The 25,381-nt window shown below is 51.1% G+C and overlaps 2 protein-coding genes across 2 annotated transcripts; one reads left to right on the top strand and one right to left on the bottom strand.

Annotated features, from left to right (window-relative positions):
- Positions 1 to 2,190: 2,190 nt before the first annotated feature.
- Positions 2,191 to 9,621, top strand: LOC104524930 (cytochrome P450 4B1). The gene is made up of 12 exons (XM_010167954.1): positions 2,191 to 2,376; positions 3,255 to 3,396; positions 4,093 to 4,137; positions 4,829 to 4,956; positions 5,362 to 5,486; positions 5,582 to 5,733; positions 5,936 to 6,042; positions 6,849 to 7,039; positions 7,291 to 7,424; positions 7,895 to 7,959; positions 8,651 to 8,733; positions 9,453 to 9,621. The coding sequence occupies exons 1-12, from the start codon at positions 2,191 to 2,193 to the stop codon at positions 9,619 to 9,621; spliced, it is 1,527 nt and encodes a 508-aa protein (XP_010166256.1).
- Positions 9,622 to 17,681: 8,060 nt separating this feature from the next.
- On the bottom strand, positions 17,682 to 24,442 carry LOC104524929 (PDZK1-interacting protein 1). The gene is made up of 4 exons (XM_010167953.1): positions 24,370 to 24,442; positions 20,419 to 20,527; positions 18,312 to 18,410; positions 17,682 to 17,754 (listed from the first exon to the last, which is right to left on the bottom strand). The coding sequence occupies exons 1-4, from the start codon at positions 24,440 to 24,442 to the stop codon at positions 17,682 to 17,684; spliced, it is 354 nt and encodes a 117-aa protein (XP_010166255.1).
- Positions 24,443 to 25,381: the final 939 nt, after the last annotated feature.

Raw genomic sequence — 25,381 nt, 5'->3', positions numbered from 1 at the left:
GGCCAGCAGGAGTAGGGAAGTGATTGTGCCCCTGTACCAGGTGCTGGTGAGGCCGCACCTCGAGTTCTGTGTTCAGTTTTGGACCCCTCACTACAAGAAGGACATGGAGGTGCTGGAGCATGTCCAGAGAACAGCAACAAAGCTGGTGAAGGGTCTGAAGCACATCTTACAAGTAGCAGCTGAGGGAACCAGCTGGAGAAGAGGAGGCTGAGGGGAGACCTTATTGCTCCCTACAACTACCTGAAAGGAGGACGTAGAGAGGTGGGGGTTGGTCTCTTCTCCCAAGTAACAAGAGATATTTAGGCTGGATATTAGGAAAAACTTCTTCAGCAAAAAGGTTGTCAAGTATTGGAACAGACTGCCCAGGGAAGGGGCAGCTGGAGGTATTTATAAGATGTGTAGATGTGGGACTTAGGGACATGGTTTAGTGGTGGACTTGGTAGCATTGGGTTTGTGGTTGGACTTGATGATCTTAAAGGTCTTTTCCAACCTAAATGATTCTATTATTCTATGATTCATGAAGATGGCCAAGTATGTGAAAAGCTAACGCTGTTCAGTGCCTGCCAGGGATGTCCTCCAAGGCAACACAAGGAGAGTCAGTGTGTTCTTTAATTTTTAAAATTGTTGATGGATGTGGCTGTAATGACTTACCAGGTTCTGCCCCAAAGGATGCAGCATGTCAGCAATGGTGATGGGGAGAAAGCAAGATGACAAATGCCAGCCAGAGGGTATACCTCCTCCTTCCTCTTCTTCCCAGCCTGAAGAACCAGAGGCACCACTTTAAAGTACGTTACAGGGGTTCAGTTCAGGGAACAGTCACTCCGGAAAGCTGAAGAAATGTGCTAGGACAGGGCTCATGCAGCCACAGCACCTGAATCTGAGGAGATATAAGAGATTTTCAGCTGTTGTCATTGGCTCTTTCCAATACATCTTCCTGCCATGCTGACAAAAGCCGAGTGCCATGTGGGTAGCTGTAGTGTTGACTGGGTCTCCTTATTTCAGCTGGGGAACTCATGCAGTCATTATTTCTAGGGAAATGCTGAAGAAACTTAGTGTTATAGACAACGTTGGCAGACTAGCAAAAGGGTATTTGCAGCCCAGGCATGGCCTAAGAGTAGATCATAAAGTTGATGTCTTTCAAGAGAAAAGTGTGTTTCTAGAGCAGTCTTCTACTACCAGCATGAAGAAGCTGAAGACGCCCTCTTCAGCCCAAATTTTAGCAGGCATCTGGACACACATGGTAGGAGCTAGCTGTTAGCCAGCTGACATGTCCAGTGCTTTGTGTGCCCTGGGTACCTATGATGGCAGGTATCTCAATGTGAGCATTCTTATTCCATCTTACATGGAAATGTCCAGGCTGCCAACCCCAAGATGCAAACACAGAAGTGTGTGAGGAGCTTCTGAGACATTGTCACTGCTGGAGCTGAAAGTCACTGTTAGGTTGTTTTACTGCTCTGCTGTTCTCCCTCTCCTTGTCTGATCTATTGACCATGGTAATTCTTCTGGGCAGCAGTTTTGTCTCCTTGATTGTCTACGGTAGGACCTCTTGGAGAACAGGGCCACAGTTCCTTGTGTGCTGATCAGGTGATGTCCATTCTCTTGATGATGGTCCAGCAGTGCTGTGTGATGTTGCAGTCACTCAGAGCACTGCTTTTACAGTAGAAGGCGGCTGGATCCGTCCAGCCCATATGTTGGGCAGAGGTGACCTGTTTGTTCCTCACTTCACAAGGGCATATGAAGGGCTTCCAGAGCTGGATTGGCTGAGGACAGCACAGAGCTCAGCTAGAGCTCAAGCCTGGCTACCTCTCACCTCCTCCCTCCTATGGCTTCGTTCACCCGGGCATGGGTGACTGAGTGTTTTCACTCACTGCTGGGGTGTGTGGCACTTCAAAGAAAGTAGGAAATATATCTACGTTGTTTATTAACAAATTTCCATCCACAGGTTGCTGGAAGCAGGTCAAAGGGTGAGTGGGAGCAGCAGGCAATCAGGCTGCCGGCCAAGCTGACAGATTGCCTACCATGATGTTCCTGCTGCTATAAATTGCTGCCAGCGGTGCTTCAACAGGCTCAGCTCCAGCAGAGCAGGAGGGAGAAGATCTTTACCTGCACCCGGCTCCCCATCAGGCACAGGTGCAAGAGGAGCGGAAGAGGAACAAAGGCAGTGTCAGGCATCCCAGACACAGGACCAGCATGGCATCTGTGCTGGACAACATAGCTAGACCTTCTGCTGTCGTTCTGCAGCTGTCTGTGGTGCTTGGCGTAATCTTCGTGCTGCTGAAAGTGGCCCAGTTCTACCGGGAGAGGAAGAAACTCATCAAAGCTCTGGAGGCATTCCCTGGTCCCCAGAAACACTGGCTCTATGGCCACAATCACCTGGTAAGGAGGGAGCTAGGCTCAGTCAGGGTGGGTTTGTCCCCAGAACTGTGCAAGATATCAGTCAGGATGAGAGGAAGCACTGGGTGGGATGTGCATGTCCCCTGCTCGTGTTCCCTTCCTACAGGAGAGGACCTCTGCACTGGGACTGCCAAGGCTTCTACAGGGCTGGCACAAATGGTGCCTGGGTATGAGATGTGCATCATTTTATAAAAAACAGAGCCATGTTGGTTTTGATTTTGTGCTTAAACATGGAGTTAGGTGATTTCTGGGGCTTTCATGAAATTATTTAAATATGATCAACCATAAAATATCTCTCCTCTGAATTAAACCTTCTACCAACAAGGGTCTCCCACTCTGCAGCCACTTACAAAGACAAGGACACAAAAGCAGGGCATTTTATTGCAGCCATTTTCAACCCTTTATAGTGAAGACATTTTTGCTTTCACATTGCATGTCCACCTTGGACTGCTGAATTTAGAGAACAGGCTGTAACAGCCTTGGTCCTCCTGGCCTGTTCACTCTGAATCCTGACGTTGCCCATGCCAGGTGTAGCTCCCAAGCATGACACCAACCCATTCCAAGCCCAGGCTGTCCTAATGCAGCTTGACTGCAGCTGGACCCCAGCTAAGGACTCTCCATGGAGCTTCCTTGTGCTGCAGCTTTGCCACCTGTGCACTGTCCATTTGCCATGCCCAGCATCTCCTCCACCTGCAGCGTGGAAAGCCCCTCTGCAGCAAGTCCACCTACTCTCTCTCCCCATTTCCCAAGAAAAGACATCTTGCATGTGCTTTCCATAGGCTGACAAGTTTAGCCTCTGGTCTCCCCTGTCCATCCCTCTTTCTGGCTGAATTCAGTCCCTGCTTAACTGTCATTTGCAGATAACTTCCGATAAAATATTAAATCAGATGGTGTCATGGGGAGAAGAATACCCCTATGCATTTCCCAGGTGGCTTGGACCAGTCCTGCCTTCTCTAGTCGTCCACCATCCTGAATATGCCAAAAGCATACTTGGCCGAACAGGTAAGTCTCTACATCTGGTTTTGGGAAGCCATGTCCTTGTCACTTCCCTACCAAGGAAATAATGGGAAACTTGCCTGGAGTCACCCCCGCCTCTGGCTTCCTTCACAGCTATTGCAATTCCTCCTTTGCTCCCCTTTGCAAACTCCCAGCCTGCCCCAGGTTTCATGGAGCAGTTTGTATTCTCATGCAAGACGGTGACCTTGTACTTGTTCCTCCCAGTCCACTATCTCCATTATCATTGGTCTTGCTGTCTTCTATGGCATCTACCAGTGTTTTCCAGTAAACCCAGTAATGTGGTTGAGCTGGCATGGCAATAGCTCCCAGAAGACATCTCAAGTCTTTTCCTCTAATGCTTTCTGTGGAGCACGATGCCTGTGAGTGGTACATACATGGGCATCTCCAGAAACTCCCATCCATTATTCTCAACTTCTAGATTTGCCATGGCCATTTCTTCTCCATGTACAATTTTCATTACACCTTTCTCTGCTTTTCTCAACTCCACTAAGGTCATATTTGTAGAAGACCACTTTTAAACTCTACTTCTAGTGTTAGGGTATTTTACATATTGAAATAAGACTAATTCTACATTGTGATCTAGAGGATGAACTGTAATGTCAATTTATCTTGCATTTTCTTTTTTCTTATGTTGAATTCATTAGCCATTCATAGTGTTCTAGTATCTGTTTTGTTTTACAGATCCCAAGCCCAGTGTACCCTACAAATTCATACTTCCCTGGATCGGTAAGACATTCTCTTCCTTTATTCCTTTCAGCTGTAATGTCCATTTCAGCAGCTTCTCTCTTGTCTTCCTTTTTTTTTACTTTCTTCCTTTCTAAAACCAGAGCTTGGAAATGAGAGGGTTTGTTTGAGCATAAGCATTAGTACTGGTGGTGCCCACCCAGTCATGGAGCACATCAGGTGGCTTTGCCATGTACTTCACACCCTGGCCTTCACAGAGCAATCTTCAGTTTGCTCAGGGACTGAATGCTACTGTGGAAAACTAGGGTAAGACACACCAAGGACAGAGAGGTTCACGACTTGCAAACAGCTGCGAGGTTGAGGTAGCCGTCCAGGGTCCTGCTAACAACTGTCAGCGTGTGCTGCAAAAGCCACCCAAGTACTTCATTCAGGACAGAAAAACCCATCTGAGAGAGCAAATCCTGTGCCTCTGCCATCAAGGCTTTGGTTTCAGGGTAGATTAAGCATGCACAGCCAGTTGCAGTGAAGGACACATGACCATGCTTCTCCTCCATCCAAAGAATCCTGCTGTGAACATCCTCAGAGAGGCTGGAGAAAAGGCTCCATCACTAACTCCTCCTCTCCCCAGACCCTGCACATTAGCCTGTGCTTGGCCAAAAGCAGTGGTGAGGCTGTCAGAACTGTGATCAGAGTTTGGAGGAGCTGACTACACCTTTGCTGTTTGTGTCTCCAGGGCGGGGGCTGTTGGTCTTGGATGGGAGCAAATGGTTCCAGCATCGGAAGCTGCTCACCCCAGCCTTTCATTATGACGTGCTGAAATCATATGTGGCCCTGATGTCTGACTCAGTCAAAGTGATGCTGGTAAGAATCACCACTCCTGCTACTTTTACCTTTTAGCTGTGCACCAGTGAAAATAACCAGGGACTGATAGAGACTGGACTTAGATGTTTCCTAGAGTTTCACTGAAATTTCTGGGTAGTTCTGAAATTGCTCTCCTCACCTTCCTCTGGCCATGTTACTTATTCTCTCTTTCATCTGTTTTCCAATAAAAGCAACCACTGCTAGAATATCCTTTTCTAACCCAGTAATGGTAAACCTGGAAAAAGAAATGCACAGAAGGGTTTGATTAGATCCACAGGATATATAGTGAACTAGGGCCTCTGTTTGCAGAAAATAATTAGCAGTGTGAATCTGGGAAGGGGGACAGGAAAATATGACCTGATTATAGATGGTAATTTGTCCCTCTACCCCTATCTCCACCACTAGGATAAATGGGAAAAGAAGAACATAGAGAGGAAGACAGTGGAGCTCTTTCAAGATGTCAGCTTGATGACACTAGACAGCATTATGAAATGTGCCTTCAGTTATAATACCAACTGCCAGACTCAGAGGTCAGTGCCTGGACTTTCAAATTCTGGGAAAGCAAATGTGCCTGTTTCCCCCACTCGCTTTGCTAACACCAGCTTTAACCTTGCTCTCCTTACAGCAACTCAGAGTATTATATCAAAGCTGTTTATGACCTGAGCTACCTCGTGAGCAATAGAATCCAGACTTTTTCTTACAAGGATGTCTTCTATGACTTGACTCACAAAGGCCGTGCATTTCGGGATGCCTGCAGGCTGGCCCACACCCACACAGGTATTTGTCCCCTTTCTCCCCAGCCCTGTCTCCCAGCTGAACCTCTCCCCCATTTGCACCTGGAGCAGCTCAGGGGGAGGTTGCAGCAGGCACTGGCCAGAGGGTTACACATTAAAAAAAGTTCATGTTGCTGACCGAGAGGACAAGTACGTGAAGTCTCTGGAGGGGCAGGATGCACCTAACTGATCATTCTTCTATGCAGATAAGGTAATAAAAGAAAGAAAGATGTTGCTTTCCAATGAGAATGAACTTTACAAGATCCAGAAGAAGAGGCACCTGGATTTTCTGGACATTCTTCTTTGTACCAAGGTGAATGCTTGAAAAAATCATATCAAATGCCAAAGAACACAGCTGTGTGGCACCAAGGATGCATCAGCAGGGAGCTCACCACCCCTGGCTGGAGCTCCTGGCAACAGCAGTCCAGATTTCCTAGCTTTGGGAAAAGTGGACTGAAAGGGAATGAAATACAAATGTGTGAGGTGCAGTGACTGAACAGAAATAGCTTGGGCAGACTTTCATCTTCCTTGTTCATTTTCATTGAGCACATTAATAGTTTAAAATAAGTGAGCTGTCAGAAACCAGAGAAGAATGATATCTTTGGAAAGGTTACAAGGGGGCCACCTTGGCTGTAGTCCTCTCAAGAGATTTTGTTCCTTACCTTCTGTAGTTTTACCTTCACAGACATCTTCAGATACTCTGGACAGAAGCTGCTATTTGCTGTCCAGGAAGGAGATAGATACACCCTGTGCTCACTCTGTCCTTCTGGAGCCACTGCTTTCTTTTGTATCTCAATCTGAAACAAAAGCTGTCCCAACCAAACTACTGAAAAACATAACAGCGACCCTTGGTAGGAGGTCCTTCTGAAGGGCTGGGATCTAATGTCCCACCAAAGCCCAACTCTGTAGCTCTGTTGACTGCAGAGCTGGAAATCAGCAGGTGTGACTCTTCTCACATATGTTGGATGTATTTTCTACTGGCTTACTTCCTAATGTACAGGGAGATACAAGAGACAGCAAATCAGGCTCTTCTTCATCATCATAAAGGTTATTTTTATACCCAATGGAGCAAGTCCAATTAAGGGGCACTTAAGAATTATATATTCTCCTCTTTGTTAGGATGCAAATGGAGTTGGACTGCCCGATGAGGATCTGCGTGCTGAGGTGGACACGTTCATGTTTGAGGGTCACGATACCACAGCCAGTGGGATCTCCTGGCTCTTCTACTGCATGTCCTTATATCCAGAGTACCAGCAACGGTGCAGGGAGGAGATCCAGGGGATCTTGGGAGACCGAGATACCATTGAGTGGTGAGCTAGGACATCTTATTCCTTTACTTTGAACTCTTCTCACTCATCCTGAGAAGGAACCTTCATCCACCTTACACTACATCTACACTAGGGCATTCTGCTTTTCATGTAACACTGCTGGCAGCAAAGGGAGGACTAGGAGAAGGAGGAACCCCAACAGGAGACATGTTGGTCCAGTCCACGCAGTACCCATTGCTGGTGTCCTTATTGCTGCCACTCAAACAGAACCTGACCCCCTGGTCTGCTTTCAGGGAGGACCTTGGGAAGATGACTTACACCACAATGTGCATCAAAGAGAGCTTGCGTCTGTTCCCACCAGTTCCTGCTGTGTCCCGATACCTCTCTAAACCTGTCACATTTTCCGATGGACGCAGCTTGCCAGCAGGTCTGTTGAGTTTGTTCATCCTTTGTCCTTCTGTCTGTGACAAGTGGGGCGTCCTTGCTAGAGCTGCTGTGCGGAGGAGCTGGTGGGGCTTCCAGACTCTCTTCTCTCTCCAAAGGGCTGTACAAGGCCGGCACAGCTCACCATCACAGCTTTTTTGGAAGGGTGGCTGAAAAGTGTCCAAGGACGTGCTCCAGGACACTGGGGGGTTCACAGAGCTCAAAGGGGACTTGCAGAGTGTTGATCCTGGCCAAGAGTAGAAGTTCATCCACTGGTACCAAAATGGGTCCCAGCTCTGAGGCCATTGTTTCTTCTGTGGGAGGGTTTCAGGAGGTGACCTATCTGGGTATCATCCCTGCCAGATCTCCTGCAACAGCACCTGCAGAGCCCAGGGAGGGAGAGAATCCCACAAACACCTCTCCTGGGTCTTCACTCTGAAGTGTCATGAGCTTTTTCTCACTTTTCTTTTACAGGCTGCCAGGTTGGGATAAACATATTCGCTATTCACAGGAATCGGGATGTGTGGGAGGACCCTGAGGTATTTCATCTTTATAACAAGAAGGGGTAGATGATCTCTGAGCCCAGATATCCACTCCCCTTGAACAAGGCAGCCTGTGCCTCTCTGCCATGGTTTTTCTTCCCCTCTTATTCCAACACTCCATATCTAAATGCAAAGTTCAGTGAAGTTACCAAACACTGCAAAGGCTTTGAACATGACAAACTGCTGGGAAGGGGTGTTGAATAGTCTTCATGTGTGGTGACACAGAGATACTCAGGCTACTTTCAACTGCCCTGGATAGACTTGGGTCCCAACATGGCAAGAGAAGTCCCAAGCCCTTCAGGCAGGGTGTGGTTTGAAGCTGGTATCTTAAAGGCTTCAAGAAAAGAAATAGCTAGGAAAATTGAAGAAGAGTACACAGCTGAGTCTCTCCAGTGGCTGTCTGGAGACCCAGGACCAGGCATCTCTGATCATTGCTGTCATGGATAAGAAAACATCTGCAGGCACCTTGGGTGCTGTAGTGGGGGATCCAGCTATCTCCAAGGGGAGGAGAGATATCTGCACAGCCACCAGAATCCTCTTCTCATCCATTCAGTGGCTTTGTAGAGAGATGTCTGTCAGCTGCAGCTCCCCCAGGAACAGCAGAAGCCAAATCCAGCCAGACCTTGGGGACCAGGGAATAACCCAGTGCTGCTCATCTCAGACCAAATGACCTTTGTTCCTCCAACAGATATATGATCCCCTGAGGTTTTCTCCAGAGAACTCAGCACAGAGGCACTCCCACGCTTTCCTGCCTTTCTCTGCTGGATCCAGGTGGGAGACCCTTCATCCCTCTCCTTCTCTGTAGGCTGCCTTGCATGGTAGACCTAGCTTAGAGCCAAGCTCCTGAAGCTAATCTTCCCTTAGTGCCCATGAACCAAGTTGGCTTGGACAACTCAAGCAGGATTTCCACAGAAGGATCTCCTCTATGCTCCATCAGCTCCAGAGTGTTTCCCATACCCCAAGCTCTGTGGTCACTGTAGGGTTTCACACACTTTTCTAATGGATTTGTGAAGATGTTTAGACTTTCTGTTGCCTGCATTGGGAACAGGCTCCCTTGTTTAGAAGTGAATAACTCGTGCACCTCAAAGCCAAGCTGGGTCCAAATCTCTGTGGTTCCCATGATGTATCGATAGACAGATGCAGGACACTGAGGTCTCAGTAACTTGCAAGAGAATATATTCTACATAGAGCCAAAAATAACCTTTCTGAGGTGTCTGGGTTTTTAGCTGGATCCATGCAGGACTTTCTAGTGAAGTAAGCCCCAGTTCTCTCAATCTCATATATTTTTTTCAATGCTTATTAATAAAAACCAGCACTACCCCACCCCAGAGCTGGGTGCATTTTGGTGTGGCATCAGGGGATTCCTAGATATGCTGTGGCATCATCCTTGCAGCAACTGGAAGTTCCCCAGCTCACATATGTGCTGAGCCCAGCTCAGAGGTGGTCAGGGATGAAGGCAGCAATCTGATCATTTATCATCCTCTCCCCAGGAACTGCATCGGGCAGCAGTTTGCCATGAACGAGATGAAGGTGGCTCTTGCCTTAACCCTGCTCCGTTTTGAGCTCTGCCCTGACCCGTCCAATCCTCCCACACTGATACCGCAGCTCATCCTCAGGTCCAGCAACGGGATCCACCTACATCTGAAGAAGATTCACTGATCCTATGGGGTACCACAGTGGAGGGCCGAGAGCTTTCCCAAGGACCACCTTCCATCCAGAGGTGTAAGACAGGGGGCACCAAGCAGACCCACCCTGGCCACCTCAGACCTCTCCCGCATTAACCCTCCTGCCCCTGGTGCCATCCAGGGTGGCACGCTGAGCACCCTCGCACACACATCAAACACAGCAGGTCCAGGTCCCATCCTTGCACAGGGAACAGCACTCCAAAAGGGTTTCACAGCATGGCTGTGGCTCAGCCTTCACCTCTGCAGCCATCCTCCGTGTCCTGCTCATCTCCTCACCTCCAACCTGCCCACACACACTGCCTGGTGAGACTTCTGTTGCCGGCCTGCACCGCTGCCAGTTCCCCATCAGGCATGGCAATAAACAATGCTGGGGTGGTTTGCACGGGTGTCTAAAGCCTGGACACTGCCCAAGCATGTTGTCCCTCCCTTGCCTCCAGCCTGGGTGTGCCAGGGCAGGAGAGCTCCTCCCTGCAGCCACACTGCTCCCATCCACCATGCACTGCTCCCCAGGTTAGTCCTCCTAATCCACTCTGGGGCTGGCGTTGTGCCTGCCATTACAGAGATGAAAGTCAGTGGGTTTTTCTGCCCCAGTGTTGAACTTCCTTGAGCTGAGGTAACTCAGTAGCCACAACAGAGATGTGATACCAGCTGACCTGGAGAAAGCACTCCCTGCCCGCAGAACGACTTGATCAGTCTTGTCCTCCTCTCTGAAACGAGAATAAAGCCTCAGAGAGATGCTCTTCAAGCATGGCTTTGGCTTCCTTTGCATTTTGGGGACCAGGGAGTACAGGATGAGTCCTGGCAGACCAGAGGCAAGGCTGTGCCCAAGGGTGTAGCTTCACAACTCTTTTCTCAAGCTGCAAGGGCTGTTTCAGTGGGTTTACCCCCCGCTGAGCCTGAGGAGCCTGTTTCCACCCCTCCCATGCTGTGGGATCACCAAGACCTCACCTCTGTCTCCAGGAGTTTCTGTGGTAAGAAAACAACGGAAACACCCTGCGTCAAACAAAACAAAACAGAAATCACACGCAACCCCGCTCAAATGGTGATGACAAGAACAAAATCACCTTGCAAAAAGAAAAAACATCCCAAGAGGCAGCGTGTCTCAAGGTCTGTCTCAAGCCCTTTTCTGCAGAGTCTGAGAACTGACCACTCAGTACATGAGTGAGCTGCCTAAGGTGTGCAGTCCCAAGGACAGGGCTGGTTTGGGGGGTACAGGGACCCACTATAGGTCCTGCCCCCAGCACCAGCCACAGGTGGGCTCCCAGGCCAAGGGGGACCTGCTGGGTGAGCTGCAGATTTGGGTGGGAAATAGATCACTAAGGGGCAATGGGAGACCCAGAAAAACCCAAAGTCCTCCCTGGCCCCTGGCAAAACCCCCTGGGCTTGGCAGGAAGCATGGCCAGGCCCAGCAAGGCAGCTGATGGGCCCCGTCCATGAGGACATCCCCATTGTCTCCTCAGCTGTGTGGGACAGCAGAGCCAGCACTGCTCTGTCTTGGGGCCCAGCACGATGATGGTACTACCCACAGCAGAGGGAAATCTTCTCACTTTGAGTGCTCAGGCACTCAGCAGGCATCAGGGGAAACTGAGGCACAGAGGATTGCACAAGTGCGGTGCCATGGTGAGAGACAAGGTTGTTTGTCCAGCTGTCGCCTATGGCAAAAGCATCACCAGCATCACTGCAGGCACTATCAGAGCCAAACTGTGTCCTTCTGTCTGGACAGCTCATCCTCTGCTTGTGGCCAGACCAGGACAGCCAATTCTGAGCATCTCCTCATCTGAATAAACCCCTACAGCCCCCTGCTCCCCATCTTTGTTGCCTGCTGTATCTTCAGTTTGAGAAACAAAACTCCTCCAGGGTCAGATCCAGACCTTCATTTTGGCCAGCTTGGTACCTAACGGGACAGGGATGCTGTGAATTACCAGCAAGGTGAAGCTTGTGTTTGTTTTTCAAGGCAGCTGGAGACTGAGTTCCTCTTCTCCCTGCTCCCTCCCCTTCTCACCCTGTGAGGTTGTGTAGGTGCTGATGCCACCACCCTTGCACCACGGGTGGACTCAGGCTGGTCTCAAAGGTCAGAGTCCAGCTCTCCTCCTCCCCAGCTCCAGCACAGCAAGGCCGTTGGAGGGCAGCAGTTTGATGCAGCTTTTCAGTACCGGCCCTATTTGTCAGATATTTCAACCACCCGCCTGGGAAAAAGCAAGTCACCTTGCAGCTCTGCTCATCCACTCACCAGCTTGTGGTCCAAGCAATGAGCCTGGGGAGCACTTGGCCACAAAGACCTGTCCCAGTCTCCCTGGTGGTGGGTTGCAAAGCAATAGCACTTGAAGATATCCCTACGGCATCTTCTGCTTTGGGCATGAGGGGATAAGGTCAGAGCAGGAAAAGTTAGATTTGATGAGGACCCACAAAGTTAGATTTGGTGAGGCTGCTGCCCATCCCTGTCTCCATATGATGCCCTCCTTGGCCTCCCAGCCCTATGTTTTGCAGTCATTATCCTACTCTCTGCCATGACTGAGGATGCTTGTTTGGTTTCTGAGAGTCCTCCTGACTGTTATGAAAGGCCAAATCCCAACCACTTCCAGCAGAGGTCTTCCTCGGGAAACCACTCTTGGAATTCTACTCAAGAAAGAGAGGAGAAACCACTGCCATTTTTAATGCAAAAAAAGGATCATTATTCCAGGCGGTTCTGACAATAATTGAGGTAACCTGAGCCAAAACCTGTAAGTTTCTATCCATTAAGAATCACCCTTATCCCAGGTTTGCAGTTTGAAGGACCAAAGCTTTTGGAGGAAGATGTCAGAGCCCCGATACATTGCAGAGCTGTAACACAGTGGCCACTAGGAGAAAATTCTTCCGCTTTTCAGCTTATCCAGGTCAAACTAGGCAACCCAAACATCCCCCCGCCATCAAATGCTGGCAGTTTCTGGACAGCAGTGTGTTCGAGATAACCTCCTCTGCCAAGCCACCACTAACGGCTTTGAGAGCAGCAAAAAGCAGCATGAGGAGCTGGGCAGCTCCCGGTGACACAGATCTAATCGCCCAAGCATTTGCCCCAAATGTCTCCCTGGCAGGCGGTGACATTTCTGCGCTGTCTCAGCTCTCCCCCTCCATCACCATGGCTACAGCAGCCACCAATCCACAGGCAAGTCCTTCCAGGGTACCACTGAACCCTCTGGGAGATGCTACGAGAGCCAGCCCCTTTGGCAGGGAGACACTTCGGGGACCCCGGGACAGCCCTTAGCACCAAAAATTCCCCTTTTTCTTCTTTCCCTCCTCCTTTTTTTTTTTTTTTTTTTTTCTTCTTTTTTGAAGCACAAACAATGGAGCTAAAAGGTTGGGTATCAGGCCGATAATCATGAATGACGTGTCGTTATTACACACCACACATTCATTATCTCCCACTCCAGCCATGTCACAGGCGGCTGGAGGAGGGCAGATAACGGGGTGCCTTCATGCAGATGGCTTATTATCAGGATGTTCCAGGAGGGGCTTTAAGACAGTTAGTGATGCTGTTTGCCAGTTAAAGATTAGAGACCCCAGAGAATAATTAACAATCCCAAAACCCAGTTTTTCTGCTGGATTCTTCTGCTTTCTCCCCCCTCCCCCATCCTCTTTAATCTATTCATTCTAGCAGGTGTAATAAAGTGATAAGGACAGGCTCAGGGATGTTTGTTTGGCTACTACGGGTGTATAAACCAACAATGGATGGTATTTTACTTCTGGCTTTTGGTGGCTTGAATCGAGACCAAAAACTTGCAGTCCCCTTGCCCACACACAGCCACCCCTACATGCCGCACTGCTGGCTCCCACCTGGGTGGCTGGGCTTCTTCCCCACCCCAAAGGACCATGATGGTGGGATGGGGTCCCTTTTTGTTTCTGGAGGGGCAAATGGCATCGCTTGGGTGTCAAGGCGCCTGATGCCAAGGCATAAACCCCAGGCTACACTGCCTGGAGCCAGGGCTGGAGCTGGTAGTCCTTCCAGCAGCGGTTTACCTGCATACAGCAAGTATTTAATTAAACCACCCTGGAATAATTCATATATCCTCAGGGCCAGGCAGTGCTAACCTGTCTTTGCCGGTAGCTTAATGCAGCTACATCCATCAAGCTATGCATGGACTTCCAAGGAATGTGGTAGGTGTCCACCTGCCCAAGCTGCTCCAGGGCTGTAATCATAGCTGGAGCAGAACCAACTTAAACCTTTGTGGCTAAAGAGACTTGCTAAACTCAGGGAGATCAGGCAAGCCTCAGTGTAAAGGTGGCTTTCAACAAGATGCTCTGTTATCTGGGGGTCCAAGGAATGATTTGCAACCCCTGAGGCCACAAAGGAAACCTGTGATACAACTTGTAACTCAAAAAACCCACCCTGAATATTTTCTGCCCAAAAGGAGACTAGCCAGTCCACACCAGGTCCCAACCTTGAATATCTTCCTGAAGCCCAAGCTTCAGAGATACTGGCATTACAGAGAGAGGGTACCCACAGGTGTCCTTCACCTTCATCAGTGGGCATGGGGTGACTCATTGGAGGACACGGTCACCCTTCATGCTGCGTGGAGAGAGGTGCTGGGGAGGATTTGGCTCTCAGGCAAGTTGGCTCAGGGCCTTTCAGAGAGGTCAGCAAGGTTGTTGGAGGTTACCTTGGTGATACCTGGGGGCTATCAGGTACACCTCTGGCTCTGGAGGGCATCCCCCAACTCACAGGGTCGATGCAGCAAGCATGAGCACCGAGATGCCAGAAGTTGCCTTCCCAATCACGCTCATCCTGCCAGGGAGGGATGAGACAGCATTGTGCTTTGAACAGCATCCCCAACCCTATCAGCAAGAGATGAGATATCCTAATTATGGCAGTAGAGGCGAGGATCCGGGCCGTATCAGCCAGCACAGAAAGGTAAACAAGAAATATAACAATGGACCCTTAACACTCATTAGCTGTGTCAGATAATACCTCACTTTTCTCCCTTTGGGGCTTGAAATCTAATTAAGATTTTCCAACAATAAATTTCATTTATACTCTGTCCCTTTTGTTCTTTTTAGGATCACACCGAGAAGCATCCGCGAGCGGGCTGCACAGCTCGCAGGAAGGCGGCCCACTTCACACAGCCAGCCTCGGGCCGTACTTGACAGACAAGGGAAACTGAGGCAGGACAGTAGTACAAACTGTACGGAAGTGAGATCCCACCAGGGAGGTAACACAGCAGCTCTTGGAAAAGATGTTTTCCCCAGAAAAGTGAACTCTGGAGGCACACTGGCTGGGATAACACCAAGCATTGAGGTTCCTGGGCTAGCCCAAAACACGCAGCAGTAAAGCCCCACCCCTCTCCTTACTTGGACCTACAGCCATGGGAGAGATCCATGGGGAAAGGGACACTGAGACCCACTGAGCCCCCAGCACACCTCCACACCAAGCCCACACCCAGGCATTGCCCGGGGAACAGCTTGGGCAATCGGCACACATTCAGGGTGTGCACAGGGCAGGGAATAAACTCCTACAGTTACTCAACACTAGGATGCCATTTCTAACTCCTTTTGCAACCGAGAGGTAAAAATTAATGGGTTTCCCTCCTCTCACCACACCCCCAGCCTGAGTGCTGATGCAGCAGGAACACGCAATTCCTAATCCTCTTTAAACCTTGCTGAGTGAAGCATTACAGCTGAACTCCAGGGAGCTGGTTTTTTCCAAACCCCCCGTGACGTTTGGCACCTATGAGAGAAAAGTCAGGGGAGCAGCATCCATCAGGGGCATGAGTGGGGAGGTCGAGGACCCAGCCTGGGGCTGGCTCAGCCTCCAGCTGCCCAAGGTAGAAGGGAACAGCTCTGTCATGATGCTGGGGACAGCTTGACCCCTCCAACCCTTCTGCCTGTTTTTGTCTACCTTCATGCAATTTCTCAACTGGAGTGTGATTTCTCAACGCCAAGTCTTGAGGGCATTTTCAAAATGCTTGCCTACGTGAAAGTCTTTGGGGAGATGCCTTTCAGGGTGGGCGTCTTACTGGAAACCTCCTGTTTTGCTACCATACCCACATTTTTTTGTCACCACTTGCTAGGGACATCAGCAACTTCATCTGCAGGAAGTGAGACAGTGGATCATGGTGGGTGGTGGCACCAGGGTCCAGCTCCAGCCCTGGCTCCAACTCAGAGGGCTCCGGGTGGTGGGAAGTGGCCTGTTTTGAGCTGAGCTCAGAGCTTCACTTTGGGGAATATCCAGCAGTTTTCAGTGGTTCAGGAAAACTGGGCATTTTGGAAGCCCACTGCGTGCACCATGCTAGGCAGCACCTCCTCCAGGCTCAGGGCTTTTAAAGTCACCAGCAAGTGCAAAGGAGCAGGGGACAGCCCTTGCAGCTGGAAAACCCATTGAGGGTTGAAACACACAGAGCAGGAGCTCTGCTGGTCAGAGGCAAAGCAGTACCTCCAGCCCCAACACCATGGCTGCCTGCAAATGGTTCTTCAAAGCACCTCCTGAGCAGAGGCCAGGGCTCCCCACAGACACAAACCCACCACAGCTGCTGCTTCACAGCAGGTCTAACATTCCCCCCTGCCTCAATGCTCAGCAGAAAGCAAGAGCAAGAGGTGGCTTAGGTGCCTGATGTCCTCCACCTTGCATTTGCACAGCCCCAAGCACAGCAGAGCCCCAAAACCACCCTGCTGCCCCCAAACCCAGGTGCTGCCAAAAATGCTCCTCTTATAAACATCCCATCCCATCACATCCCATCCCATTCCTCCCAGTCCTGCTCCACCTGCAGCCCCTGGGCTGCCCTTGTTTGCAGATCCCCTTAACCCTTTCCTTGCTGGTCAAAGGGAAGACCCTGCACACCACTTGGGTGTCCCAGTGAAGGCCAAGATGTTACATGTCTCTTGTTTGAATCTACAAATGTCATGGCCTGGGACCCACCACAGCAAAAACCGGACCCTGGTTAATGAACAGCCTGGCAGGAGCAGGTTGCGTCATGGCCAGCTGCCACGGGGATAGCCAGCACTGCCCAGAGCAACCCCCAGTCTCATCCTGGCAACACTGGTAAGTGATTGCCATTCCCAGTTTCCAGCCCTGCGAATGGTCCCCAGTTGGCTGTGGGTCTGTGCCCTGTGACCAGTGGGATTCATGGAAAGCTGCTTTTTACCCATCAAGCAGTGCTGGGAAGTTCTGGGTTGGTACTGTGCCTCAGATTCCCCATCTGGTAAAAGGAGGGGAATGATGCTCACCTCCCCATACAGCACTTCATGGGTCTTGGGGGGTCCAAACACTAGGCCAAAAAAATATCCTCCTCCTTTTTCTCTCCCCTGTTGACACACAGACACAGGCAAAACACTCTTGGCTTCATCCACACAAGGAAATAAGAGATGGAGGGAGGGATCCCAGGAGGGATCATGGGGAAGACGGGGGTGCTGACCTCTGTCTAAGCACCCTTCCCACCCCTACGCCGCCTTACCCAGTGTCCTTCCCTTCCCAAACCGCCCAAAGGGTGGGAGCACTGCGAGATGCCAGAAAGTCCTTTAGGTCATTAGTAAAATGACCCTCTTTGCTGTGGTATGGGCAACGATTCTCTTTATTGCTCACAGGGAGGATATATACAGGGGAGAAGGTTTGTTCTGACATTAAAATGTATGGGGTAGGTCATAAAAAGGATTGTGAAATGGGGAGAAGAGAGCACGTTTTCCATCAGCAGCTCTGCAGAGGGCAGCTGGGAGTGCAGGGAGGTCCCAGGCCCCCACTGGGGACCCCTCCATGTCTGGAGCAGGTCAGCACCCCCCTGAACTGAGGACATCAGCCTCGTCAACCAGGTGGGGTGACAAGCAGGCAGGAGGGCTGGGGCCTCTGGACGTCTCCTGGGGACTGGTGCCTGTGTGGACACCAGCCCCTGAGGCAGAAGCACAGGTCCCGCGGATGGGAAGAGAAAAGATCAGGAGATGGTGGTGCCGTGGAGAGGTCAGGGAACCTCCACGCACAGGGGATGCGGGCGCAGAGGGTCCCTGTGAAAGTGCCCATCATGACGGTGGGAAGCGAAGTGAGAGGAGGAAGGAGGGCAGCCAGCTGGGGTGCTGCTACATGGCGGTGGTGATCACCCTGTCCTCAGGCTCCAGGGTGTTCTCGTAGGCATGGTGGCTCTCTTTGGACCTGTGTTGGGAGGGAGAAGCACAGCAGTGAGCTTGCCCCCAGCAAGACCAACCTCCCTGAAGCCACCTCCAGAGCCCTGACCTTGCTGGTGCTGGCCATGTGTTGAGTGAGGGACAAGGTGAGGAGGGCAGGAGGAGTCCCTCTGCCAGGAGGAGAGCCAAGGGCAAGGTGGGAATTGCTCTAGTTTCTAGAGAGGGCTGTTTTGATAGTCAACATCTGCATGATGACCTATGGCCACTTTTGGTGGTTTCCTCTGTTTGTAAAGTGTGATGTAGCATAAGAAAAATGTGGTGTGGCAGGTTGCAAGGTGATGGATGGACCATGGGCTGTGCAAATGCAAGGTGGAGGACATCAGGCTGGAGAGACCAGAGAGGAGGAGATACTCCCTCATCACCTTCTCCTTAGCTCCTAGAGAGGATAAAAGCCCCAAAACCAAGTGCATGCGACATGTGAGACCTCGAGTGGGAGAGACTGTGACTCTGCATGTCTGAGCTGTCCCCAGGGGGATGGAACAGAGCCTGGGAGCTGAGGGTAGGAGGTTTGAGCAAGTCCTTCACCTGAAGTCAGCTGCAGCGGTTACATATCTCCCTTCATGGCCGTTGGATGTGACAGCCTCTGGCTTGTCCTCAACGCTCACCACCGTCTCCACATTCTCCCTGGAGAGGAAGAGAGGAGCTGAGAGAAAGCAACAGAGGGGCCATGCCAGGGAGCACCTCATGACAGTGACAGCGCTGAGGAAGGGACTGCTCTGACACCATGGAGACAATAAGGGACCTGGACATGTGATCCTGGCCTCAGACACCCAGCTCAGCCCCCTTCCCAGCAGAACATGGACTAGCAATGTCCCCCAAACACCCTCAGGGCAGGTTTGCAGGGGCCATGCCTGGGTGCCGAGTGCCAAGCCCTGGCTCTGGAGCTCGCACTCCCAGTGCCAGGCTGGCAGTCAGCAAGATTCATTTGTCAATACATGGCATTGTTTTCTCCTGCTAACTGGTTTTTCCTGTCTTCTATGTCATCTCTTGCAAAATAGTCCCCTACAATCCCAACTGACTCCAAGAGAAATGCTGAGGCTCTGCCGGCACTGCAGCCCTGGCACAGGAGGGGTGCACGTGTGTGTGTCCGTGCGCCCAACACCAAGCAGCTTCCTCTTGGATGTGAGTGTGGAGCGCTCAGAGAGGAACTTCAGGGCAGGGATCAGGTGTTTAACCTCAACTGGAGCCTAAAAGCTCAACTTTGGAGCAAGCCCATGAACTGAACAGCCCTGGGAGTGTTTAGCGTAGGTGGGTGGGTGCAGGTCCACCCTGTGTGCACATCCCTGCCTCCTCTAGCACTTGCCCAAGGGCCATTTGGGAGGCTTTATGGAGAAGCAGACTGGCATAAACAGGCAGAGGCTGGAGCTGATAGCTGCTGTCACAGTGAGAGCGCGGAGCTGGCAGCACGCCATGCTGCTGAGCCTGGCTGACGGCTCTTCTGAAGAGAGGCCAGATTAATTAAAACAAGCTGCCATCCCTGCTCAAGCCCTCCTCAGCATCCTCTGCCTCTGGGCTGGGAAAAAGCAGCCGGGCATGGGCAGAGGTGAGAAACACCGTCCCTGCCTCCCACTCCATGGGCTGGGGGCTCCTCCAGTTTGAGGACAAAGGTTTCTCTTTGGGAAACAAAGACTGCAGTTGCCAATTAGACCATTATATATATATATACACATATATATATATATATATATATATACACATTGCATTATGCATTGTCCCTGCATGCATCCCAAAAGGCCCCCGTTAAATGCACCTGGGGCAGAAGCTGACCTGCTGAGCATCGGGGTACACCCCACGTCCCCCCGTTCTCAGCCTGGAGAGGCTGCAGGGATGCACACATACAAGGAGACTCCAGCACCTTTGGGTGCAAAGCCCAAAGGGCCCATGCCGGTTCAGAGGAACTGGGAACCAAGCTATAGGGCACTGTCAATCTTCATCCCCTGTGGACTTTGGGCTCAGATTCAAGACCAAGTTACTGCAACTTCACTGGTTAGCATGGGTCAGCTGAGCAGGAGCAGCAGCCTGCAGCTTTGCTTGGCTGGCAGCGGGCAAGAGGTAACCAGATCCACACAGCCTTTTTCTGATGAATAAAGCCACCTTGTTTGCCTGTGCTGTGGGCTCTGGGTGGAGAGCATTGTCACAGCTCAGCTACCTCCCTCTTCTCCCGGCTCCTCTCAGTGCCTTCTACTGACTTGACCCAGTCTGCTTTGCAAATTAAGCCATTTTGGGCTTGTTTTCCCACGGATATAAGGCATCTGGGAACTGCACCTCCAAATCCATAGGAAAGCAGGCTCAGGCTAGCCCCCTGAGATGTGTGTGCACGTAAACCAGCCACGATGCTGCTGCTCTCCCGTCTTTCTGGCAGCAGCATCTGAGTGCTCTGTTTGGGGGTGTCCCTGCACAGGGAGCAGCAGGGATGGATGGTGCATGCTCTTACCTGGCAATAAGTAACAGGGAGCAGAGACCAGACAGTGAGAAGAGGACAGGAAGACCAGGACAGAGAGTCTTTGCTCTCCCTGCCTGGCAGTGATCACAGTGTTCCCAGCCCTGGCACGAGGACAGAAGCGGCTGGAAGTGACCCATGCAGAGGCAGCTAAGCCCAACCCGAAACAACCCCCAGGGCTCCCCCACTTACACTTTCTCCTTACACCAGAACCTATTGACCACAAAAGCGATGGCCACCAGGACTAGAAACACAACCACTGCAATGACACCTTGTGACCATGGCTGGAGGCTGCCCCGGGCTGCAGGAAAAAAAAAGGACAAGTGTTAGAAATACATCTTCAAATCTTTCTCCACTTGGCTGAGTTTCTCCCATCCAGCTTCAGCAACGTCCAGCTGAGACCTTCGTCCTGCAAAGCCAAGCAGAGCACATTGCTGTTAACCCAGGCAGGATTACATGGGTGATTGCAATGAAATAAAGTGGAAATAATAGTAGTTTCGCTGGTGTTTGCATGTGGAGCACAGTGCCCCCATATACATACCTATATGTATGCAGTAGGGGCACAGATGACTCTGGGACAGGGAACAAAGGACTGGGGGATGTGGCACAAGCACGGAGGGAGGGAGGAAATGAGGATATTTACCCAGAGTGGCAGGGGAAAGGGGGCAGAAGGATTTCACCAAACTGTTTATTCTCCATCCCCAGATGCCACAGATATTGTTCCCAAGTTATTTTCCAAATACTGCCTGGTAAAATAAGGACCTCAGGACAGTGATGGTATAAAATTTGGTTGTCACTCTTCCAGCAAATGCCTGCAGGTGTGTATTTCTGTGGAATCTACTGTTCAACAAGGTTCCAGAGCTGCAAACTGATTTATGACAGGAAATTGAAGGCTGAAGATTTCAGAGCAACAGCCTCCAGTGCAAAGGCCAGGCAGGGCTGGTGGGGGGCCAGGCAGTGGAGGGGGGGGTGTGCCAGTGGCAGGGTGCTGGGAGCCAACCATGGCATCCCTGGCTCCCCCAGGGTGGGATGGCTTCACAGATTCATTTTCGTCTATCTGAACCCAAATAGTGATGTGGCCAGGAGAGGGAAGGCTGTGAGATGTATTCCTGGAGGTGGGAGGAACTCAAGGGCAGGCCAATGAAAAGAGGAAACCTTGTCCCAGTCCCTGCTGGGATGGCTGATCCTGGCCTTCCCGCTGGCTTTTGGGCAACAGAGCACTCGAATGTATTCAAACCCATCCTTAAGTGTGGTCCTGAATATCAGCATTAACATCAGCACCAAAAGGAGACCTGTCCATGCAGACATATCCCTTTGGGATTTAATTACTACCTTATTCAGGCATGGCTTTTCCTCTTTCTGCTGATTGAAACACCAACTCTTGCACATAGATGAGGTCCCTCGGTGCGGGCAGATGGGTCAGGTGGAGGATGCTCCCCGCCAGCCCCAGCATCAGCCTCAGACCTCTGGGACCCAACTGCAAAGCAGAGCTGCCCTGGGATGGGTGCATTGGTACTTCAATCCAACTCAGGAGCCTTACACTAGCTGAACACTTCATCTGTCTCATGGGAGACGAATCTCTGCTGTAAACAGCAAACGGTCTTTCCCAGCAGCAGTAAGGATGGGCTGTGCACTGCTCCGCGTGGGCAAACTCCTCACCCACAGCCAGCTCCACGCCGACTCCGCTGCTGACAGCCCTCACCTCCTTCCACTGCTGTTGGGGAGGGGGACTCTCTTTTGGTAGGACCCTCAGCTCTTTGAGTCATCGCTGCAAGAGGCTTTTATTTAATTAAAGAAAAAAAAAAAATAAAGCAAAGCTCTTTCTTCCTCTTGGAAGCGGAATCAGCCTGGCTGGCTGACTCCCTGCATGTGCCAGTCCGGAAAGCAGTGGCACCCATGGGCAAGCAGCCGGGAGAGCAGCCCTGAACAACGGCCTTCAGCCCCCACCTCCCCGCAGAGACACTCACCGTGTTTACCGCAACGCCCTGGGGCCAAAACTCAAGTGGGAGGAATCCAGGCGGAAATTCCCTCTTGTGTCAGCCTGTTTTGGCTGAAATCCCATCGCATCGGCAGGCTGATGGTGAGGGTACCAAAGGAGCAGTGGCAGTGGGGAAGGGCAGGACTTGGTCCCCTCCTGCCCTACGTGACGGGCAGGGATGGATGCTCCTGCCCCTGCTGCCCCCCACCTCATGGGTGCAGCCCCGAACACACCTATTGCCTCCAGGCTGAGCTTTGGCCTGCTCTGCTTCCGCCCTCGCTCTGCCCTTGGCAGTTATCTCAGCCACTTTTATTTATTAGTTGTCATTTATTTTTCCTGCCGGGGCCAGGGTTTCCAGCCTAAGCCTAGGAGGGGATAGTCAGGTCCAGCCCTCACTGTGGTTTCTACTGGGGTTAAGGGAGTTCAAGGTCAACCAGTGAATGAAGTCAGCGGTGACTGAAATTGCTAAATTCGCATCTCGTGATCTTCAAGCAAAGAAGGCAAGAAGACAAGTAGTGGGAAACCTCTTCGAAGCAGCCATGCTCAAGAGGTACTGCACGTTTTTGCAAGCAAAACCTCACTCAGACATCTGTTTCCACCAGATTTCAGAGCATCCAAAGCCAAAACAAAAACTACCAAACCAAAATCAAGCAGTTCTGGTTTTGAGACACCATGTAGAGCCTGGCTGCAAGGGGAGATGAGGATGACAGGAACAGCAAATGCCTCTGCATGGGGCTGAAATACTCCTGTGGGCGCAGGAAACTTGTGTGGGTGTAAGAAAGGAACAATGGGAATCAGGCAGAGGCAGGAGCTTGATGGCATCTTCTCGGGGAGCGAGTATATGGATGGCAGCCCTGGGGAGCACTGACTGACTGGAGCCTCACCAGAGCACATCTTCCTGCCCTGCCAGGAGGGATGGACGAAAGGATGAGTCTCACCTGTGGAAATGGGACTGTGTTCCTGGAAAAACGCTTTACCAGGGATGTCCCTCCCAGGGCAGCCAGTCCCTCAGGCTCTGCCACCTCCCCTGTTTCGCCCCTCAGCAATAATGGGTTTTCCCCTCCCAGACAAGATTTTCTAAACCAAAGTAAGCAATGTGGGGTCTGCAACCCCAGCAGATGTGTATCTTTCTGTCTGCAGCTATAAATGAGAGCAAGGGAAGTGCAGGTGCCAATATAATCCCTCACATGTTCTGTAACTCCTTTTCCATACTCAACAGCTGGTTCAAAGACCCAGATCTGCTTTTTGATAGATCTTCCCTGAGTGCATGGAAAGCATTGGCTGGCCCCTGCCTTTTCCCCCCTCTGAGGGAGCTGTGCCAGGCTCTGATTCTTCATTAAGGGCTTTTTTTTTCTTGCCTCTTTCCAGGCAACAGTAAAACTTTTAATCCTGCTGACGGTGGAGACCCCAGACTGTTAAATCCTCAGCAAGTTGGTAAACAAATACAGGAAGAGTTTTGCGGTCAGGGCTGCAGCATCAGAAGGCGAAAGGGGAGGGAATTTTCCAGGACTTTGGCAGCATCAGATGAGTTTTAATTACTTCTCGTTATTTCTAGCATTAGACAAGTCCTTCCACGAATTTCCTAAAAATAATGCCCTAGCCATAGGAAGTTTCTTTATTAAGTCTTCGGGAAGGGAACAGGAGGGCAATTTTCAGAGGAAAATATTTGCTCCCTCACCTCAACAATGATCAAAATTACAGATTAACAGGAAAACCTGTGAGCTTGAGGAGTGACCCAGCGCAACACTCGCCGAGGGATGAGAGTGAGAAGAAAGAAAGAAAGAAAAAAAAAAAGCCTTAAGAAAACAGATTACTCATCTCGGTGCACAGTCCTGCCGGAGGTAAATCAGAGCTGCTTTATCTCTGTGTAAGCAGGAGAAATAAACCTCGAACGGCAGTTTCAGCCTTCAGCAAAACAGGTAGAAAGTCTCCATGTCCCAGGTCTGGCGAGACCACCCAACCCAGCGTTCTAGTCACCTGCTGATATGTAGCTGGAGCTGAAGCTTGGGCAGCAGCTGGGATATTTTTTCTCTTTCCAAGAGGCTCTTTCACAGTTGTCCCTTGTCCCCAAAGCCACCCCGCATAGCAGCCCTGTCCTGCCCGGGGCTTGGCACACCTTCCTGCCTCCCCCTTGCCTCAGTTCCCCCAGGAGGTCAGGCACTTACCTTGCTGGCAGCAGGCAGGATCCAGGTGCAGGAGCAGTCCCAGGAGAAGGAGGAGGAGGCGGCGGGCAGGCATGGCGGCAGGCAGGGCGCCGAGGAGCAGCCTCCTGGTAGGACACGCCGCCTTCCCGCAGGAATGAGCGCTTGGTCAATTATCAAACGCATTAACGAGGGAGGCTGATGCTCACACCTGGTTATTCAAATCCTGCTGCGGGAAGGGGTGGAAGGAGGTGTCTCTTTCTTTCTCTGACAGAGGCTAGTGGGGAATTTGGGGCACGGTGACTTGAATCCTGAGGGCGTGGAAGAGGACTCAACCACAGAACATTTGCATCGGCCCAGGAGGAAGAAATGATGCTCAGATGGGTAAATCTCTCAGTGTGGCTGTGGCACTTGGGGAATGTGGCTGAACAGGACCTGGGTGTCCCCGAAGTCCCCCTCCCCACAGCAGGAGAACCAGGGGGTCCAGCAGTGTCCCAGCTCTGACATCCCTTCCCACCCACGGGACCCCAGGGGATGCGGGAGCTGCCCAGCACAGCTCCTACTCGCTTCTCTGCTCTTTTCTTTTCAGCAAATGTCATTAACAAACCAACAAAACACATTTGTGGCTTAAAAACCTCCGTTTAATAAACCAGACTCTATGCCAAGTACTGCCTCCCACCTCCCACACCTTGTTTAATGGAGACACTGTTAAACCCAGCAAATGCAGCTTTCATTTCATTGAGCCTTCAGGGCTGTTTCCAAAATTTCTTTGACACCAGAAGAGATAGAAACACATGAAGACTTGCTACAGACAGCAAAGCTGGCAGCTCCTTCACATCAGCTGGGCTGATGCTGTGGGTTGGGGATGGAGAAGGCATATGCCAGGATCGTAGGTCATAAATTAAGCAGCTTCCCAGCCCACACCAGGCTTGGATGGCTGAAAAACTCACCCCGCAGGAAGAATAAAAGCTCTGTCACTTCATGGCTCTGCAACTTCAGCTGCTCCTGAAGGAAATTTTAAAATTGTGAGCCAGTG

The sequence above is a fragment of the Antrostomus carolinensis genome, unplaced genomic scaffold (assembly GCF_000700745.2).
Source record: "Antrostomus carolinensis isolate BGI_N321 unplaced genomic scaffold, ASM70074v2 scaffold2425, whole genome shotgun sequence".
Lineage (NCBI taxonomy): Eukaryota > Metazoa > Chordata > Aves > Caprimulgiformes > Caprimulgidae > Antrostomus > Antrostomus carolinensis.
This window is presented reverse-complemented; position numbering and strand designations above follow the sequence as displayed.

Excerpts from the sequence above, each read along its gene's own strand:
- LOC104524930 (XM_010167954.1), top strand. The coding sequence starts at position 2,191 with ATGGCATCTGTGCTGGACAACATAGCTAGACCTTCTGCTGTCGTTCTG. Across the intron at positions 4,957-5,361 it reads ACTCAGTCAAAGTGATGCTG|GATAAATGGGAAAAGAAGAA; the intron begins GTAAGAATCACC and ends CTCCACCACTAG. Across the intron at positions 7,040-7,290 it reads GACCGAGATACCATTGAGTG|GGAGGACCTTGGGAAGATGA; the intron begins GTGAGCTAGGAC and ends GTCTGCTTTCAG.
- LOC104524929 (XM_010167953.1), bottom strand. The coding sequence starts at position 24,442 with ATGCCTGCCCGCCGCCTCCTCCTCCTTCTCCTGGGACTGCTCCTGCAC. Across the intron at positions 18,411-20,418 it reads TTCTGGTGTAAGGAGAAAGT|GGAGAATGTGGAGACGGTGG; the intron begins GTAAGTGGGGGA and ends CTTCCTCTCCAG. Across the intron at positions 17,755-18,311 it reads ACCGCTGCAGCTGACTTCAG|GTCCAAAGAGAGCCACCATG; the intron begins GTGAAGGACTTG and ends CTCCCAACACAG.